The sequence below is a fragment of the Monodelphis domestica genome, chromosome 5, assembly GCF_027887165.1.
Source record: "Monodelphis domestica isolate mMonDom1 chromosome 5, mMonDom1.pri, whole genome shotgun sequence".
Classification (NCBI taxonomy): domain Eukaryota; kingdom Metazoa; phylum Chordata; class Mammalia; order Didelphimorphia; family Didelphidae; genus Monodelphis; species Monodelphis domestica.
The window spans coordinates 257,610,347-257,630,298 of NC_077231.1; the positions used below are offsets into that span (position 1 = coordinate 257,610,347).

The 19,952-nt window shown below is 43.0% G+C and overlaps 1 protein-coding gene and 1 long non-coding RNA gene across 6 annotated transcripts in view; one reads left to right on the forward strand and one right to left on the reverse strand.

Annotated features, from left to right (window-relative positions):
* Window positions 1-731: 731 nt before the first annotated feature.
* Window positions 732-8,328, reverse strand: LOC103104110 (uncharacterized). The gene is made up of 2 exons (XR_473399.3): window positions 8,096-8,328; window positions 732-2,887 (listed from the first exon to the last, which is right to left on the reverse strand). It is a non-coding gene; the product is annotated as an uncharacterized LOC103104110 (long non-coding RNA).
* The window catches only part of MKX (mohawk homeobox), a 96,791-nt gene continuing 83,470 nt past the window's right edge, over window positions 6,632-19,952 (forward strand). The window contains exons 1-3 of one of the 5 annotated variants that reach the window (XM_007504826.3): window positions 6,632-6,930; window positions 9,899-10,171; window positions 12,563-12,722. In XM_007504826.3, coding sequence (XP_007504888.1) covers window positions 9,978-10,171; window positions 12,563-12,722 — 354 coding nt within the window. In that variant the 5' untranslated portion in view covers window positions 6,632-6,930; window positions 9,899-9,977. Of the gene's footprint in view, window positions 6,931-8,432; window positions 8,546-8,606; window positions 8,846-9,607; window positions 9,708-9,898; window positions 10,172-12,562; window positions 12,723-19,952 lie in introns of those variants that run through there. The other 4 variants (XM_007504833.2, XM_007504828.3, XM_007504827.2 and 1 more) reach the window with 4 other exon arrangements.

The following is a 19,952-nucleotide window of genomic DNA, read 5'->3' on the forward strand; positions in this document are numbered from 1 at the left end:
CTACAAACTCATGCCCAGAGCTGGTGTCTTCATGCATAGGGTAAGGAGGAGAGGTTTCTGAACTCTGAAACCCAGAAGATCCTTGGGATGTGACTTGAAAAACACTGATGTCAAAAGCAAAAATGCTGTTTTTAAATCAGGCTCAAATTTTTGGAGCCAGGTTTCCTTTTCACATGCTGTCTGGAAGAAAGGTGATAATTAGTTTATCACCCTTTGGTATATAAAAAAGTCATCCTATCTGTGTTCTTCAGTTTTCCTCATGTAGCCGTACAGATGAGTCACAGCTATGCTATACCAAAAGTAATCATCAAACCAGAAACAATATCATTTTCATGGATGAAAGTTTTATCTGTTTTTTTTTCCTGGATCTTCTCTGCACAGTGGTGTGTAAAGGTATAATGTTTAGTAGCTATAGTGCTGGACTTGGAGGCAAGAGTACCCAGGGTTCTTCTCTTCTCCCTGATACTTACGGAGGGATCTTTAGGGGGAAATGTATGTCCCTCAGGCAATTCTCTGGATTTTATTTCCTAATCATTCTCTATAACATTCTCATGTATCTGATTTATAAGTTTCTAGTAGATAAGGTCTGAGTCATTTAAATCAAATTTTGTGCACTTCCTGTCCCAGCATCTCACACAAAATTACCCCCAAAATCTTTATTGATGATGCTGTATGAGAAGAGCATAAATATGGGATATCACGGAATAAAGAAACATCCTAACAAAGGAGTCTGGGTCTGTTGCATTTTTATATCAGGAAAAAACTGTCATTGACAGTAAAACACTAATGAGAATAACATTCCACTCCAAGACATACAAGCATCAATACCTAAAAATCAATACTATACATAAAAACTCTATCAATACCCCCAAAATACCCTTGACATAGGTAGGTAGGCATAGATAAAATATCATTTTAGGGAAAATAAATAAGGTTTGTTTGTTTGTTTTTTTCCTCCAAAAATCAGCCTGAGTCTGCAAGTACCTGAAATATACCATAACATAACATAGAAGAGAGAAGCTTTCCCTTTTCTTTTCTCACCTTCTTTGAGATTCTACCCACAAGCAATCATTCCTGCATTCATTAGTCAAGTATTTTTCTAGGGCCCATGAATCAAGAAGCCACCTTTGTAATTAGAGGAGAAAAATATTGCAAGGATTATTTTTATAAGTCTATTAAGTACCTTGAGTTAGTCAGATTCCAAAAGTGAGGTGTTCTTAATTACCCTCTGGGGGCAGCTAGGTGGCACCATGGATAGAGCACTCAGGGTTGGAAACAAGAAGACTCATCTTCCTGAATTCAACTCCAGCCTTACTAGCCTTGTAACCCTGGGCAATTCATTTAACCATTTTGCCTCAGTTTCCTCATCTGTAAAATGAGCTGTGAAGAAGTAAATGGCAAACCATTCCAATATTTTTGTCAAGAAAATCCTAGGAGGGATCATGAAGAGTCAGACCTGACTGATCAACAACAAGAATTATTCTCTGAATCCAAGACAAAATTAAAATGCTTGATTTTATAAGGGCTAAATTTTTAACAAATTACACTGCTCAAAATTATTTTGGGACTCTAACATGCAATTTAAGCTTTAAATTTCTTTTAGTTTTCGTCATTTCACTCCAGCATTGAGTAAAACCCAACAACAGAGATAGTGTGGTATAATGCAAATGAAACCCTACTCCTGGTTTTTCTTCTAAGCACTTATGTGGCTTTTAGGTAATCATTCTCTCTATTAGACCTTAGTTTCCTGATTGGTAAAATATAGGAACTAGACCAAACTATAGAGTTCCTTCCAATGCTAACATTCTTTAAATCACATGTTTTGGAGGTGGAGGTTGTTATTGGGATGTTTCAGCTCAGTTTCTACTCTTCATGACACCATTTAGAGTTTTCTTGCCAAAAATACTAGGGTGGATTGCCATTTCCTTCTCCAGCTCATTTTACAGCTGAAGAATTAAAGCAAATAGGGTTGAGTGACTTGCCCAGGGTCACAGATATATTACTTGTCTGAGGGCAGATTTGAACTCAGAACTACCTACAGACTCTATCCGATGAAACATCTAGGTACCCCCTTATATTATATTCTGTTCTGATTTTAGTTGTTTCTCATATTACCTTGGGAAGTGGTAGCATGAGAGTGGATAGAGCTGGTTTAAGAGATGATAAGACCTGAAGTCAGGTCTATACTTGCTCTGTGACCTTGAACAAATCACTTAATCTGTTAGTGAATTAGGTAGCTAAGATCTAAGTTACAGAGGAACTAGAAGTTCCCTAGATAAGAGAAATTACAGGTCTGGTCAAAAAAAAAAAGGTTGTCAGTTCTCTCTCACATAATTTTGTCAGAGAAGTAAAATTTCAGTGGCTGTCAGGTGCTATCAAACTCTGTAAAAGGAAGAGACCCACGCAGGGAGGGCAAATGGGATCTTTCACTTGCTTCTAAACTGATAATCAGTGACTTGTGCTGCAAAGGGGCACTGGTTCAATAGTTTTAATTAAAGCCACAAGCGGGCAATGCACATTTCTAATTAGAGGTTTAATGTGCTCTGAAAATAGTAACAGAATAACCTTCATTTTTATTGAAAGTTGTTGGAATAGGAGTTGAAAAAGGAAAGTAAGGGTCAGGATGAAATTTACAAGAGATTGGTGGGTAGTTCACACACAGTCAGCTCTTGAAGGCTTGTTAGATGTTTCCCGGCCAGTGGCTCCTAGAGCTTAACTCATGCTGTTTGGCTGGTCTTTCCACTCCTCAGCCTTCTGTGATTTTCCCAGCCTTTCTTTCAAAATGCAGATTTCGAATGGTCTGATTAGCCAGCTGGAATGGGAACCTGCTGTCTATCCATCTGTCCATCCATCTATTCATTCTTTTACCCCACGTGGGGAGGAGAGTCTGCGGGGAGAAGAGCAGTCACATCAGTCTTTTTTCGAATGTGTCATCCTTGTTTTTGGATTACTTGCTGACGCCTGGGATGTGGCCTAAAAGATAAAAATTGCTTTCGGAAAGCATGAGTGGAAACAGTGACCACATACAGCCAGATTCTCAAGTTAAATGTCAAATTTCTAAAACAAAACCTCTCCTCTTCCCCCAACAGAAGGTAAAAAGTGTTTGGGTTTTACAGCTCTGCCTTAAGCCCCGTGAAGTAGAGCATGAGAAACAAAGTTATCTTCATCTGGTATCTCTGCCCTTTAAAAAAATAAATTCCATCACAATAATAACACTACCTCATGTTTTCAAGGACATGTTCTCATCAGATCTTCCCAAAAGCCTTGTGAGGTTGGCATGCAGGTATTATTTGCTCCTCATTTTACAGATGAGAAAGCTAAAACTTGGAGCATTTCAATTATTTGCCCAGTGCCATATCCCCAGGCAACAGGAGGGCAGGGACCAGAATTCTATTACTCCTGGTACTCCCCCCACCAAACTCTCCATATTTTCTACATCTATTAAAGTTTCCCCTTTAAATCCAAAATTCTTGATTACAGAATGATAATTCAGATGCTATACATTTTAAACACAAAGACTGATGTCATATAGGAAACTAGATAGAATCTACTTTCATGTGACTTAAAGTATGATTCAGAAATTAATACAAGAAGTTAGGCTATAGGTTAGGAAGTAGAAATTTTAAACTTATTGGATTTAAATGAATAAGATGGAAATAGGATTTGAGTGATAATATATGTATAACCCAGTGAAAGTACTTCTCAACTCAGGGAGAGGGGAGGGAAGAAGGGAGAGAGACAAGAAGAATCATGTAACCATGGAAAAATTAAAAATCACAAAATAAATAAAAATAAACTTATTGCATTTGCTCATCTGAAGATGGCAAGAGAAAAACATTTTAGCCTAGAGAAAAAAGAAGCACAAGTTGATTTTTATTACAGACACTGACCTTTCTAAGGAGTTTTTCATTTTAAAATGTACCATTGAAAATTAAGCTCATATTTATAGTATATTTTACATATAGCTGAACCTTACAACAACCCTGTGAGGGGATACTATTATTTCTTCCATTTTACATCTGGGGAGACTAAGGTTCTGAGAAGTTAAACCACATGCCCAGGGTCATGCAGCTATTGAATGTCTAAAGTAGGATTCTAACCCGTGTTTTAAACTTAGAAGCCAGCACTCTATCCCCTAACCAAGTCATTCTTCAGGTGACTAATCATAAATCAACATTTCAGTGCCGTTAACTTAAGAATTGCTAAGGTATGAGCTATTCCTATACTAAAAACAGATGGAGGCTTTGAAGGAAAAGTAAACCCTAGAGCTTACATCAGGACTTGAAAAAACAAATCTTACATGAAAAGATTCCCTAATGTGTAAATTCTGTACATACACTGACAATGCTATAACCACATTAACTCTAGTTCTTATTTTAGTGAAAAGGCAAAATATGCTTCCCTCAATTTAACAGTACAATGAATGTGTCAATAAGACAAGAATAATTGCACACCAAACATCTGTCTACAATATTACTGATGTTTTTACCAACTAAAAATATGCCATCAGCATGCTAGTCTATTTTCATCACATGTAGCCGTGAACATTTTCAATCATCTTATAAAGCAAGGACTGAAATTATTCAAAGAAACTATGAAATGTAAGGTTTCTCCAACTACCACATGTGTCGTCTGTTTTTGTGGAAACATCTGGTAAACCTGTCCAGGGAAAGTTAGTGGCTCAGACAGCAAGGTGTATGGAACGGGACAATTTAGGGGGTGTGAGTGCTTGTCGGTCTTGTAATCAGAGGTCCTCTTCCTCCAGGTCTTAGTAAACCATCCTTCTTAGGCGAGTTCTACCCAGAGGCCACAGAGGACCTGCTTGGGCTTGTGTGTAAATGGTTCCACATGGGATTTCTCTAACTGGGATAGGAATACAACGGGGAAAAGGGGAAATCGAGAATATGATCAGGATGATGGTTAACATTTGGCTGGAGTTACAGATTTTCTAATTTGGAGAGAAAGTCTTTAATTTTTGCCTTTCTGCTTAGATTACATTCAAGGCCCCCTGATTAAGTCTGTTCCAGATTGGGTAGGAAGAAAGTCTTTTAAATTCCAGGGGGCTTCGGAGACTAACAGCCTCAGAAATACCATGTTTAAAGATGAGCTTTGGGACCACACAGATCTAAGATCCCTAGGCGGCCTTGTCTTGGAGCTGCCCAGGTTTGGAGGGGAAGAACGACTAAAAATCCGCCAGGTTTCTGGAAACTCGGATTTTTATTCACGAAGTAATAAAAGGTGTCTTTGCCTTGGAGTTGGCTGCCCAGCCAGAGGAAGCCAAGAGAGTAAACACAGGCGACTGGTTGAGCCAGGCTGGAAGCAGATAAGGAACTTTTGAGCTGCCTTGATTGGTCAGCTCAGCCACTTAAACCTCAGGAGTTGGGGTTTGGGGTGGGTTCTAAGTAACTAATTAGTTAATTAGGTGAGTTGACTACAATTTTTTTCGTGATAATTTTACCCAAAGAGTCTCTTGTTTATTTCTCTATTTTTGATCTGGGCTGCTTGAGAGCTGTCAGGAACTCCAGAGTTTCCCCTACTTCACCGAACTTGTCCCCTCCCAACCCCGTCTCAACCCGCCCTACCTTGCCCCCATAATCCTGGTTTCCTGAGACTTAATTTTGTACTCGGTAAGTGTTCCCTTTGAGAAGCATCAGCAGGGTGTCTTGCTTCAGAACCTCAGCGAGGAAGACCTAGAGTCAGACAGTTCTGACGCTACCTCGATGTCTTCATCTGTAAAACTAGCCTCACTGCGCCCGCAGCGTTTTCTATGCGGCACGCTTTATGGGCTCTGAAACCCTACGCATAAACATTTGAAGGAACTGGGCCCCAGTCTTGCTCTGTGTCCCCGTCCTGGCCGACGCTCGAATGACACACGTCCACAGACCTTTCCCTCTCTTCCCGACAGTCCTTCGCTCACTGAGATACAAGTGCTAGCACACAACAGCTTTCGGAGCTCCTTTAGCGCAGGCAGCCTGGGAGTGACATTGACTGCCGGTTTGATGCGGGAGGAAGAGCTGCTCTTGCAGGATACCTAATGAGAGCGGCGTAATCACTGTTGCCAAAGAGAACCAGCGTCCCCAGGGAAATACATATCCCCACTCTCTGGAGGGTCTGACAAAACGCCCACTAAAATGCGGGCCATGCCCCCAGCCGACTGCAGAGAACCTATTCTCTGGTCACAGTGATTTTTCCCTCACTGTCCTTTTCTTTCTGTCCACTACTGCAGAATTGGGCACTGTAAAATAAATTAAAAAAAAAAAAAAAACCTTCATCTCTCAACCCAAGGAAATCCCTGAAAAGAAACATTATTAGATGCCCTTAGCCAAAATTTATCCGGGAGGTCGAGGCACTGACAAAGTTGGGTCTTTGGGGGCAGCTCCGTATGGTAGTGAGCTCCCCATTTCTTTAAGAGGCCTAGGGTCCTGAGAATGATTTGAATTAGTCAAGAGAGGATGAGCAGCAACTCCGCTTGATTTGGGGATTGGGACAGGGGTGGGGATTCTTCCTCTGGGTTTAAGAGCCTGCGCTAAGGTCCTATGGAGGCTCCGGGGACGCCCACCCGGGCTCTCCTCTCTTAACCAGGGGGAGTGCTGCCCCGCAGGCAGCAGACAATATCCGAGGGAGTTAACAATCCCCTCCACTGTGTGGCCGAGCGTCCTCCCCTCGGCACCGCCCGGGAAGGTGGATTCCTCAATGGCAGGATGTTCATGAGCTGAGCTCCACAGCTGAGAAACATGAGAAGGTCTTTCTATCCATGTTCCGGGGCCTCTCACAGTCCGCTTGGTAAATAAAGCGCGGAGGCGGACGCGGTTCCTGTGGTTAGCGCCCGGGATCTATGCATAGAAAACATGTGGTGGGGATGGGAACAGGCATAGCAACCAAACTGGATTATTACCCGCGGAAGAGAGCCACTGGATCCCGCGGCAACAGGTACTTTCCTGAGGTTGGGGGGAAGGTGGAGGGAGTGCCAGCTCCCCCCCCAATACCATGATCCGCTGTTGTGGAAGCCTTTGGCTGGAGCCTGGGTGGGGAAGCAGCAGCCTGTGCGTGACTCTAGGCTAAGAAGGTGAGCGGTGGGCACCCCGCGCCCTAGCCCGGCCTTCGTCCCTTCCCTGTATTTAAGCAGAGGACCAGGTTCTATGCGCGCTGGCAACCGAGCTAGAAGGCTGGCCAGCGCGAGGATAGCCACGGGCCGTCACTGCTGCCCTCTCGGGCCCTTGTGCGGGGCAAGGTAGCCCCGCCTGACGAGGGCCATCCAAGCTCTGGTTCGAGCTCTGACCAGGCGCGGAAAGAGGAGGAGGCGTCGGGGAGAGGTTGAGGGATATCCACGGGTCAGGGAAGTCGAGGCTACCATCTGACAGCTGCTCCATCTTCAATGGGTGACTAACGAGACCAAACAGCCTCGGGCTCTGGGACCCAAATCTAGGGTCAAAGTCTACGAGGAAGAGTGCCAGGAGCGATTGAGAATAAACTACTTGGAAATCAGGCAGGGGGTTGAGGTGTGGAGTGCAGCCATTCACTCCTGAGAGACCCCGATTGGGCATTTAAACTGGGTGCTGGCGGTCTCTCTTTTGGTTCGCTCAGCGGCCGGGGGACAGTTAGCTTACGTCCTTTCTCAGAATCACAAGTTATCCTCTCCTCCTTCCTCCAGCCTTTCACTTTTTTCTCAATCACTCCCCCTGCCCCCATCTCTGCAGCCGCCACCTCCATTCTCACCTGCACCTCCCGGCTCGCTCCTTAGGCAATGGGAACAAACAAACCCATCAGCGAAATGCCAGCAACCTGTCCACCCAGGACCCGCCAGGTAGTAGTGGGGGGCGAGATGGGGGTACGTGAGGTGTTTTTAAAGTTGCGGCTTTTCGTCACTTATCCTGTTGTCCTGGGGTGGTGGGGTGAGGGTAGAGGCCGCTGAGTGGAAAGAGAGAGAGAAAGAAGCACCAAGCCGTAGAAAATCTGAAGACGTGATTTTCTCTCGAACATATATCCAATGACGTTTTCCCCCTCCCCCCCCCCCTCCTCCCAGTCATGTACCTGTCTCCTCCTGGAAGTCTCAGACATCAAGTCATGCTATAGTTTACCATGCAGCCAGGCTTACCGTCTGAATTGCCTCCTTACAAATATTGACAGAGGCCATCTTTTAATTTCTGTGTGCAGTGCCCTAAATTCCGTATAAGGGCCTCTGCTCCAGCTGTGGCTGGGGGTGATGGGCCAGACAAGGTGGGCGAGCGTGTGTGTATGTGTGTGCGTGCGTGCACTTGAGTATTAGGGCGGGGGTGGGGGGGTGGCAACTAGCGCCAAGGCGACATCTAAGGCAGCTTCAGCCGCTACAGGAAAGGGGGTGGGGGCTGATCTTATGAAACAAGAGATGCCCAGAGACTCTGGGGAAGGGGGGAAGGTTGGAGAGGAAGGGGGGGGGGAGGGGGCCAGCTGAACGCCAAGGTTCAATAATACAGCTCAAGGTTGGGCAATGAGAAACTTTCCCTAACGTTTCCCGGTGGCGGTCAAATGCATGCTAGCTGCAGACAAAACATCACGCCCCTCGGAGGTGAGCGTGGAGGGCTGTTTCTGTTTCCACGAGGCTGCAGCCGGAGCCAACAAACAGCGGGTCTGCCTGCTTGGGGGGTGGGGGAGGGGGAAACAGGGAGGAGGCTGCAGCTCGAGTCAGCTAGGCTTGGGAGAAAAAAGAGAAGGAAAAAGCAAAGGTGGGGCCCTGACTACCCCGGGAGCAGACTCGCAGGACTTCTTCCTCCACTTATCACCTCTGCAGCTTCTGAAATGCGAACTGGGTGCTCAGGAGTAAGGGATCTAGGAAGTAAGAACCCAGTTTCATCGAAGGAGCTTACTGGTAGGCAAGCAGCTGGCCATGTTTCTCTGCTGCCCCCAAAGATCTTAGATGGGGAGTGGAGCGGGGGTGCTGGTCCTGGAGACAGAGACAGAGGCAGAGAGAGTGTTGGGAGGTAGGGTGAAGAACTGGAGGCTGAAATAGTATGGAGAACCCTGGGGATTCACTGTCCAAAGGGGAAAAGGATCTCCTGGGCACTGCAGAGCCTGCAGAGATGCCGAGGGGACTTGGACCCAACCCCGATTGACTCTACTTTCCAGGTCTAGAGTCAATCACTCTTCATCCTTCAGCGTCAGTCCCCAGCCCTGAATTAGTCCAGGATCGAGTCCAGTTGGTGCCTTAAACATCCGGCTTTAGGACACAATTAAAAAAAAAAAAACCCAATCCTGGTTGGCCGCCCGAATCCTTAGGTTATTGATTCTCATGTACCAGTCCTCCCAGGTGCAGCCTTAAACTACCACGGGGATACGAAATCTAGATTAGGGAGACTAAGGCAGCCACCCTTGACTATCCCTCCCTTCGATTTTCCCCGACCTTCTGCAGTGTGCTTTCATTCCTCAGAATGAAACCACTAGAGATGGCTCTTTCCTAATATTCCCTCCCCTTCCCGGGGGGCGCGCGGGGGGTTGGGGGGGGGGAGAGCATTCCAAATTATTCCTGAATACTTACACCGAATCCTAGAGGAGAACTGGGGTGGGGGTGGGGGGGTGTCTATGGGCAACAGTTCTGTTGGATTGCTGGGCGATCTTAAGAACAAACCAGAGTAGGCGTAGTCAGTAGCCTTGTAGGGAAAGTTTGCCAAAAGAAAGGGGAATGATGTTCAGGAGATGGCCTGACAAGGAAGGTTCCACCAGCACCAGCCCAGGTGGGATGCTGTCTCTTCAGAACATTCTCTAATCTCCATCCGCCCCCTACTCCCCCCTCCCACCCCAGCCCCTGACTCTCTCCAGAGCCAGATCTCCCGGACTAGCTAGATTCGAAATCCCTCTCTCAGCCCTGGGGACTCTCTGGGATGTGAGCAGTTTCCTCAAGTAACCCGATGCGTCTTCTCTGCAGAAATCGAGTCATCTGGACTTCCAAACTGCACGTCTCCTAGTCGCTGCGGCCGCGAAGCGCCGGCCTCCCAGCTTGGACCATGAACACCATCGTCTTCAACAAGCTCAGTAGCCAAGTGCTTTTCGAGGACAGCGGTGCCAAGGAACGGGAGCGGGGCGGTCGACCTTACAGTGGGGTCTTGGATGGGGCCCACCACCACCACCACCCGGAGGTGGTCATTCCCGACAGCCCATCAATCAAAGATAACCTCAGCCTCAGACACAGGAGGACAGGGTATGTCCCCTATCCCCTTCTACTAAGCCCTATCCTCATTTAGCGGGAGAGTAAATACAGTGGGTGCGAAATCGTGAGATGGGTCTGGTGAAAGATGTGGGAAGCTCGTTTCTGTCCTTCACTGATTTGAACTAGACAGTTTTCATCCCTGGGGTCCTGTGCTTGACATTTGGGATTTTCAGCATCTGCTTCTCAAGACCCGATCAACTTCTAGCCTGATTTGCTTCCTACCCTGCTCCAACGCAGTCTCTTAAGTAGGCCCACTTTAGGGATCCCATTCCCCCTCAATCCCCCATTCCCTTTCCAGCTCAGTTGTGGCTGAGCACCCTAGAAGAAAGCCTGGAAATGGCTAGACTGCATTCCGAAAGCAAAGCCAGGGCGGCGAGCCTGAGGAAAGCTTTGCAGCTTCTCTGAATATTTTCTTTTTCGGCTTTGATTGGACCACACCAGGGGGAAATCTCTTTCTAAAAGATTGTTTTCTAAGGAAGAGACTTAAAAAAGGGGGGGGGGTAGTTCCGTTCCCCCCTCTGCCTTTTCTTTCTTTCTTTTCTTTCTTTTCCTTCTTTTCTTTCTTTCTTTCTTTCTTTCTTTCTTTCTTTCTTTCTTTCTTTCTTTCTTTCTTTCTTTCTTTCTTTCTTTCTTTCTTTCTTTCTTTCTTTCTTTCTTTCTTTCTTTCTTTCTTTCTTTCTTTCTTTCTTTCTTTCTTTCTTTCTTTCTTTCTTTCTCCTGGTAAGCTACGGACTTTGCAAAGGCTGACTTTTGGAGCGCATCACTTTTAAGGGCAAGCCTCTGCAGAACATCTGGCCAGCTGTGGGCAAGCTTAGCAGGGTAGAAGGAAGGGCAGTCTTGGAATGGAAGGAAGCGTGTGCCCGGGGTGACCACACTCTAGCTAAGTGATAGGCTGCTATGGAGAACGGAGAGTCGGCAGAGGCGGAGAGGAGGCTCCCAGGGGTTTAGAGCTAATAAAACATCCCGAAGAGGGAACAGAGGCACCCACAGAAGCCTAATAGAGTTTAGCGCGGCCAGCTGGGTTAATCGGGAGCGCGTGGGAGCTTTCCTTCAACTCTCACCTTCACAATTGCATCAGCTCCTGCTCTCTTCGGCAGTGCTGCTCAGGAGACTCAAGGTTACGTTTCATCAGAAATTTATTACCCGCCGATTCCTACGGAATTCGATTTCAAATGAAGTCTTTTAGAAAGGCAGATGCCCAAAGGGGCAGCGAAACAGGCGACAAGCTCGAGAGGGCTGCGGACGGCTCCGGGCGGCCCGCGGGCGACACCTCCCGGGGCCACGGGGCAGCACAGCTGCCTTGCTTCTGCTCCGCAGGCAGCTTCCAGCCTTAACAGGCGTTTTATTGGAAACATTTCTGGGCCGCCTTTGCTTCTTCTGGTATCCCGTTCCCCCAGATCTGTTTCTTTGAATGCTGCCTTTCCTCCACCATCCGCTTTCCTTCCCGCAAAGTCTTCCCGCTTCTGTTGGCTGCTTAACTCCTCGCTATTAGCCTGCCCAGTGCTTGCTCACAGCCCCATCCTGGAGCCAGCGCAAACCAGCCCGGGGTACTAGCCACAGTGCGCTTTTCTTTTCTCCAATTTTCTGCCTATCGTGTTTCTGCTGCCTAAGCTTGGGAGGAGGACTGTTCTTTCCTTTAACCTTAAGGAATAAAAGCAGATGTAAGAAATCCCTGGACAGTGAAGACTGAGTTCTGGGAGGAAAAATCCAAGGAATCACCGACGGTCCTGTACCTAGTCCCCTTTACTTCCCAGATGGACTGCTTAGGAAATGATAGTTGGTGAGAAGGACCACGCTTCAGCTGGGTAGTCAAATAAAGGGCCCTAGGCATCCCTCCCCTCCCTCCAATCACACACACACACACACACCCTCAGCTTCTCAGCTTCCCGGCTCTTCTTCCCCTTTTAAGGCCAGACATATTTGAGGACCTGAATATACAAGCACACTGGAACATCTAAGAACTACCCTCCTTCCCTCTAATGCCATCCTCATTTATCAATTGGGTTCCAGGCGCCCAAAGCCGAATTTTCTGATTCTAGAGCTACCCCAGCATTTTCTTCCAGTTTCTATCTCTGTCTGCTGAAGCTACTGTTGCCAGCTGATCTCTACACAAGGCTAATGTCCTGTAATCCCTGAGACTGCATCCCGGATAAAAGGGAAAGACCTACCATTGGGATGGACAGGCTCTGATTCAGTGCCATTGGGATTAGATATACTGAAAGGGGATGGGAGGAGCAGGTGATGGATGGTGTCTTCCTTTTCCAGCCCTTTCTGGGAAGATGAGGCAAGTTACCTGGATGGGGAAGAAACTTAACCAGATTTCAAATTATTTGTTGTGATACATCAATCAACCTTGCACCATCTCCTCTTTGGTTTTCTCAGGGCTCGGCAGAATGGAGGGAAGGTGAGGCACAAGCGGCAGGCCCTACAAGACATGGCACGGCCCCTCAAACAGTGGCTTTACAAGCATCGGGACAACCCATACCCCACCAAGACTGAGAAAATCCTCTTGGCCCTAGGCTCCCAGATGACCTTGGTGCAGGTAAACCTGAGCTTACTTGGGCCTGTGCTTTTCTAATGGCTCCTGTCCCTATCAAGAGATGAGTCAGCCTGGTTTAAGAGCAAGCTCTTTAGATTTGGAGATTTGGAGCTTTGAAGACCTGGGTTCAAGTCACATCCTTACTAACTGTGTGGCTTGGGCAAATCTCTTCACTTCTCTTCTTCAATTTTCTCCCCATAAAATGAAAAGGTTGACCTTTAAGGAACTTTTGAATCAAGAATTCTATGCCACCAGTTATTTGATGTAATAGAAGACCAGCTTTTGAAAAGTAGAATTGGATGAGGAAGCTGCTTTGACCTACTTCTTTTTTGGAGTGGAAGAAAGGAGATTATTCAGTAGTTTGGGGGTGGGGCAGGGCATCTAAAAGTTTATGATCTCTCCTGAAAAGAGATGGGATTAGAAGAGTCAGAGAGAGGAGAGGAAGGCTTTAGAATCATGGATGTAAAGCTGAGAGGGACCTCAAACAATCTCATCCAATTTCTTCATTTTACTGATGAAATTCAGATTTTAGGCTGTCCAGAGGTCTTCCAGGTAGTAAATGGAAGAGGGGGGTTTTGAACCACGATCCTGTAACTCCTGAGTCTGTTCTTTCCCTTGTACAGACCAAACTGCATCCACAATCTTATACCCAAGACATCCTTTTTTACCTGTTGCCCATCCTACCCTTGCCTCAGTGTAGAGAAGTCCATCAGCTTCCTCCCAATTGTAAATTCAAAGTTTGGGCTTCTCCGATGTCCCATGGAAGGCTGATTTATAGAAATGCACCTTGGAGGTTGGACAGACCCCCAGGTGGAATAGCACAAAACACACTGGGCAAGGAGAGAGTCCAGAGAACTCAATTCTTATCCTTAGACTAGTCTGTAACCTTGGACAAGTTATTTTTACTTCTTTGTATCAATTTTCTCATCTGTAAAATTGGGGAAACACCACCTGCCCTTTGGTCCTCACAGAGTCTTTGTGAGAATGAAATGAGATAAAGTGTATAAACGGGTCATGTAGTGATACTGAACTGTTTTCAGTAATGGTGGTTGTTGTTGTTTGGACCAGTGAGTGGAGAAGAGGGATTTCTGGCCTTGTGGTTTTATAGTGCCCCTCAGGAGAGATCAAGAATGAAGAGCATTTTGTACATATTCACAGGCATGGAAGAAGGTTAGGGATGGGGGGGGGGGGTTAGTAGTGACCTTCATAGAGGTATGTAATAAACAAAGAGTTAGAATCTGCATTTTTGTACATGTAGAGAAATAAACCAATGTAGAAGAATTCCAAACTTTAGAATCCTTTCATGAAGTTCATTTCATTTAGTAGAAAATTTTCCGAATGATCATTTCCCACCGAGTTGAGTATCTATGGTGAATCCAAAGTAGGCTTATAGAATTTGTATATGTGTGTTCTGTGGAAGGATTAGAGGACAGAAGAGTTGTTAGACTTCAATGTCCTCTGGCTTTGGGGGAAGAAGAAATCTGTTAAAATTCCCTTCATATGTTGAGTGACCTTGTCATACCAGGAAAGTGGTATAATGTCTTTTTTCTTTCCCAATGAAGATGGGGCCATGAACTTTGTTAAAAATAATCAACAGACAAAAAGGAAAGAGGGAATATGAAAAGAAATCAACAGTGGGTAATAGGAAAGACAATGTAATATATCTCAGAAGCAAGGCAGTTTTGCATCTGTGAAAACTAGGCAATGATGATTGCCTTTGATGAAATTATCCAAAAGTCCCCCAAAAGTACAAAATCAATGAAAAGTAACATTCTAAAGTATTTAGTATAGTCAGAGCATTCAGAAGTTTGATGTGCATCTATTCCGTGCTTTTTTCTTCCTTGAGAGTTATGCAACAACATTTTCTGAACATAACTGGACAGAAAAGGTCATTTTCAGCGATGTCTTTTAGTGAGAATTTATTTTTAGTAGTTTTTTGTGTAAGTGTTGGAAGAGAACATTAATAAAGGTTAGAATCACAAGATGTATGTATGAATAAATCTAATTTAGACTTTTTCAGTTTCTTAATAAATTATTCAAATCAGAGAATTACTCAGTTTCTGAAAGCAAATTCAAAGCCCAAATATTAGCATGACAGGTGCAGTTTATTTTGAGAGGACAGTTGCTTTTAGAGATGTCTGGGTACGAGACAGTGATGGGAACAGTACATTGGTTTATTTTCATTTGTGTGTTTAAGCCAAACTCACAAAAATACTTTGAATAAAGCCATATTTCAACATTTAGTATATTTTTCAAGTTGTAAATGAAGAAAACTTATGTTTTTATTTAGCCTTAAAAAAAATTCAGGAGTGACTAAAGCTACAATTTGTTATTAATGAGAATATTTAAGTTTGATTGGCCCAGTCAAATATTTTGATTGGAGTTGGAATCAAAGCATTTGTCATTTTAATCAGGAGTAAAAATAATTTGACACACATATGTGGTGGTTCAAATCCACATTACTAGCATTTTTTCGGGTAAATGTCATGATAGCTAATTTATAGGAAAAATCCTTTCCATTCAAGATGTTCATTTTTCTTTCTCTTACATGTAAGCCCCAATAAATCAAAATTGGCACTGAAATGGAGAAGGCCACAGAATGCCTCACATGGGTTTCTAAATGAAGCAGAAATCATGATTTATGGCAATAAATAATACCTGTTTCATAATATACAAATTGTGTGTTTAACATAGTTGGTTTCAGAAACTTTGAAGTGGGAAAAATAAAAGTTTAGTTAGAATAACTGACGGGCTCTCTGTCTAAACCAAACTGACATCATTTGGGTGCAGCTCTTCTAGTACCGGTCTCCTTGGACATCTGCACAATGCAAATGCAACCACAGCAGATCTTAAACTGAGAAAGGAAACGGAGATCTAATACTTAAGGATTTTGAAGTTCGGGGGCAAGCAAGTCGAGAGCGCTGAATTCTTGTTCAGTAGAGACCCACTTATAGAGTGTGTTAGGGTCTCCCGGCAAGTAAATGAATTTATGTGTAGCAATTCTCCTCTCAAAGATCTGAAAGAGCTTACTCCAAAGGAATGAGAGCAATTTTACTCCCAAAGTTATTTTCCAAAGCATTTAGGTTATGAACTGAGTGAATCTGACTCATTATGTTCCCATTAAAAAATATTCTGTCTAAGGGATTGCAAATGCAGCATTTCATTGATATTATCTTTGTCAGTATAATGTGAGGGCTTTGTCAGTTGATAGCACAGAGAGCCAAATATAAGCAATTTTTATTATCTTCCTAATCTATGGAAATATGCAGACATTTAGTGTATATGCACATATAGACACGAGCGGTTTCTCTCATCTTCATGCCTTCACTCTCTTGTTATTATATATCAACGTGATATATGATATAAGCCAACTGTGACATCATCTGCTCATTCTTTTGCTTAATTAATTGTCTTTTAAAATATCATGCATTTTGATATTTCCTTTTACATTTATGGTTTTTCTTTTGGGTCTTTCAAGGCAGAAAATTCAAATCCTCAGGCTTTTAGGAGCAGTTTTATCTACTTTATTATATGTCTACTCTATTATATCTTGGTTAATAATAATGTTTCAAGTGGATTATCTTTCTCCCCAGAAGTTTATAAGAAAAAGGCCAAAACTTAAATGGAAATAGATTAATGATAATTAGAATCATGGTCACTTACTTATTCTATATAACTAATATCCCTGGATACTCATGGCAATTCTGGGAGATAGATGGTATTATCTTTATTTCATTCTGATAATGACTTCTTGTACTATGGGATTTTTTTTGGTTGGAACCTGCTGGATCATTGTGTAAAATGGAAATGTCAAACTTTCTGTCAAGGGTGCATGTGGCCTGCAATATAGTTAAGTTCAGCCCAAACCTGATTTAAAGTGTAATTGGAAAATATTGAACAAAGTCAAGTAAAACATAATAAATCATAGATAATACTACATTTGAAAATTGGCACTACAGAGCTGACAGGAATCCTTCCTTATGTACCATTAGTGGCCCCCTTTCTATTTGAGTTTGCCACCACTACTATAAAGAAATCCTCAGAAAAGAAACTTTCTGCCGAAACAGACCAGGAATGGTTGTATAACTTACCAGCCAGTATATGTCAAAGGTTGAATTTAAACTTCAGCAGATGGCTGGCTGATTCTGAGGCCAAGGGTCTTATTCATAATGCCAGCCTGTCTCTCTCTCTCTCTCTCTTTCTCTCTCTCTCTCTCTCTCTCTCTCTCTCTCTCTCTCTCTCTCTCTCTCTCTGGCTCTCTCTCTCTCTCTCTCTCTCTCTCTCTCTCTCTCTCTCTCTCTCTCTCTCATGATAGTAAGATAAAGATTAATAACCTTCACTCTCCCAACAAAACAAAAACAGACCTGAACATCTCAATTAATGTCTTTCTCCCTCCCATTAGAATCAGTAGACTGACTTAATTGGACACATTTTTGTTATATTTTTATTTGCATTATTAGTCTGGAAATTTAAGTGTGTGTGTGTGTGTGTGTGTGTGTGTGTGTGTGTGTGTGTGTGTGTGCGGTGTCTATAAAAAGGGACAGCAGAAGAATTTCCTTTCTAATAGAAAATAATAATAGCCATTTCATGGAGTAAAATTGACTTGCCCGGACATGATTATTGACTTGCCCGGATATACGCATGAATTTGTGACTAAGATTCTCATAATATACAAGTTTATGGAAGGGCAGCTCTGAAAGGGTAAAGATTAGTAGATTGATCTTCCTTCTAAGGAAGTCTTATATCTTCTTGATCAGTAATATGAAAAAAAAAATAGGCTTGAAACAATCTTTTGAGAGAAATAGAGGTGGGGGAAGTCTAAGGATCTCAGAATTTATAGGATTGTGTCTTTAGACAAGGATTAAATTACTCTAATGTGTGGGGAGGCAGAGTGTGAACCCCCACTTGTTGAGATTCATTAATTTTTTAAAATGATCGTAAAATATAGTGCATGTATAGACTATAAAATTATATCTCAAAAATGGAATGCTACAATTCTTTTTTGTTAGAAAGTTCAAAATATGAGTTCTTCACATGAAAATGAAAACATTTTTAGTAATGAATACAACAAAATGAATACTGCTACCTTCTCCATCAACTCTGAATGTATCCATGTAACAATTCTTGTTAGAGGGAACTGATTGGATTGAAATGTTACCCTGCACTGTGCCCCATTTTGGTTTCTTCTTTATGCCTATCATTTTGTTAACACCATGCTCTCTCTCTCTCTCTCTCTCTCTCTCTCTCTCTCTCTCTCTCTCTCTCTCTAGCTCTCTCTCTCTCTCTCTCTCTCTAGCTCTCTCTCTCTCTCTCTCTCTCTCTCTCTCTCTCTCTCTAGCTCTTTCTCTCTCTCTCTCTAGCTCTCTCCCTCTCTCTCTCTAGCTCTCTCCCTCTCTCTCTCTCTCTCTTTCTGTTGGCAGTTAATAGGCTTCATGGTAACTGGTAAAATATTTAGCTAAAGCTCAAATCAATCTATTTGTATTACTCTACACATAAATTTGGAGTTATCTGCCATTGTATGGCAGTCAGGTGATAAATATTTCAGCTGAGCAATCTACAATAACTTTGTTAGTTTTAGTGTATTATAAGATGGACAACTTCCAAGCTAACCCTTTAGGTTTTCTATAATGATTACTGTGTCAATATGATGGATGCAAAGAAGTCCCATTAGAGTAGGATGAAAATTACCTAGTTTTCTCTGCCAGCTAAAGTCTGGAGCTTCTAAGCTGTCACTATAAAATACAGGGTTTTGTAAACTATGAATCTGACTTGAAAATGCCAATTCAAAGACCACTAGATTCATTCCGGGGGGCCCTGTTTCATGTAAAAAAAGGCTTTAAGGAAAGTTATAATGACAGACTGCAGGAGTCCTCATTCTAAGTTCTAGGTAAAATGTTTGAACCAATATTTTTACTATCATTAAACTGATAGTTTTCTTTCTTTAGGCAAAACACTATAATGAAAGTTTTATTTATCTTTCTTCATTACCGGTATTTCCTTAATTTTTTTAAATGATCATAAAATATAGTGCATGTATAGACTATAGAATTATATCTCAAAAATGGAATGCTACAATTCTTTTTTGTTAGAAAGTTCAAAATATGAGTTCTTCACATGAAGAACTCGGTCAATGGTGTGAATCTTATATTAAGCTCCTGGACTAAATCCAGGTTTGGAATCCACACTAAATTCTGGGTAATAAGGTGCTGATTTAGTTGACTTTGTAAGTTTATTAACAAATTGGACTTTAACCAATCTTGTGAAATCTTTTTGGAAATTTTGAAATAGACTCCCTGAGTCTTAGAGTGTGAAGGCATCTCAGAGGTCAGCTAGCCTGATGTCTGTATAAAGCAATAATGCCTTCTTCAGCATCCTCCATCTAGCTTTTGCATTCCCCCAGCATTAGAGGGCTCACTAACTCTCAAGGCAGTCCATTTTTCAAATGGCTCTCGTCATTAGGAAGTTCATCTTTATATTGAATTAAAAATTCATTTTCTGTACCTTATACCACTTCTTCCAGGGATCAAAAGATAAAACTAATCCTACTTCCCAATACTTCATCTATTAGACATGATTGCCCATGCTCCTAAATCCCTTTCCATCCCCAGAAGCATTCTTTTATACATATAAATATATGCCTAGTTTCTTCAATCAATTCTTGTGTAATTGTGTAGTCCATTGGTTATCTTTTACTTGACTTGTAACAGCTTAGAAATATATATTCTAAAATGGACATCTAGAATTGAACACCAAGTTACAATCAGTATCTACTAGGGTTCTCCGCTACCCTGCAACATGTTAGGTTACTTTTTCACCAAAAAAAGTCTCCCTAGAACTTCATTGATGAGGGGCCAAGGTTCACACTCTGACTCCCTTGACCTCAGGTTTCCTGGTCACCTAAGGGCATAAAAGCACCCACCCAAATGAATTGACAGATGTCCTAAGAACACCGGCCATCACAGCTTGCCTTGCTGCCAGATCTGTTACCAGATAGAGATGAGGGGGCGAGTCTACCCAAGCTAAATGCTGGAATATCTTTGTTGAATATCTTTTTTTGTGTGCCAAGGCTAAGTAAATCTCCTTTGTTATCTGTTAAATGGCTTTTGAGACCCTCATTTCTTTTTGACATGAAACATGAATTAACAGACCCACTGGGCGTTAACTGGAGTCAGGCTGCCACTAACAAATATGGTACTCAAAATGTAGTCTAAATTAAAACCTTACTCTGGATAG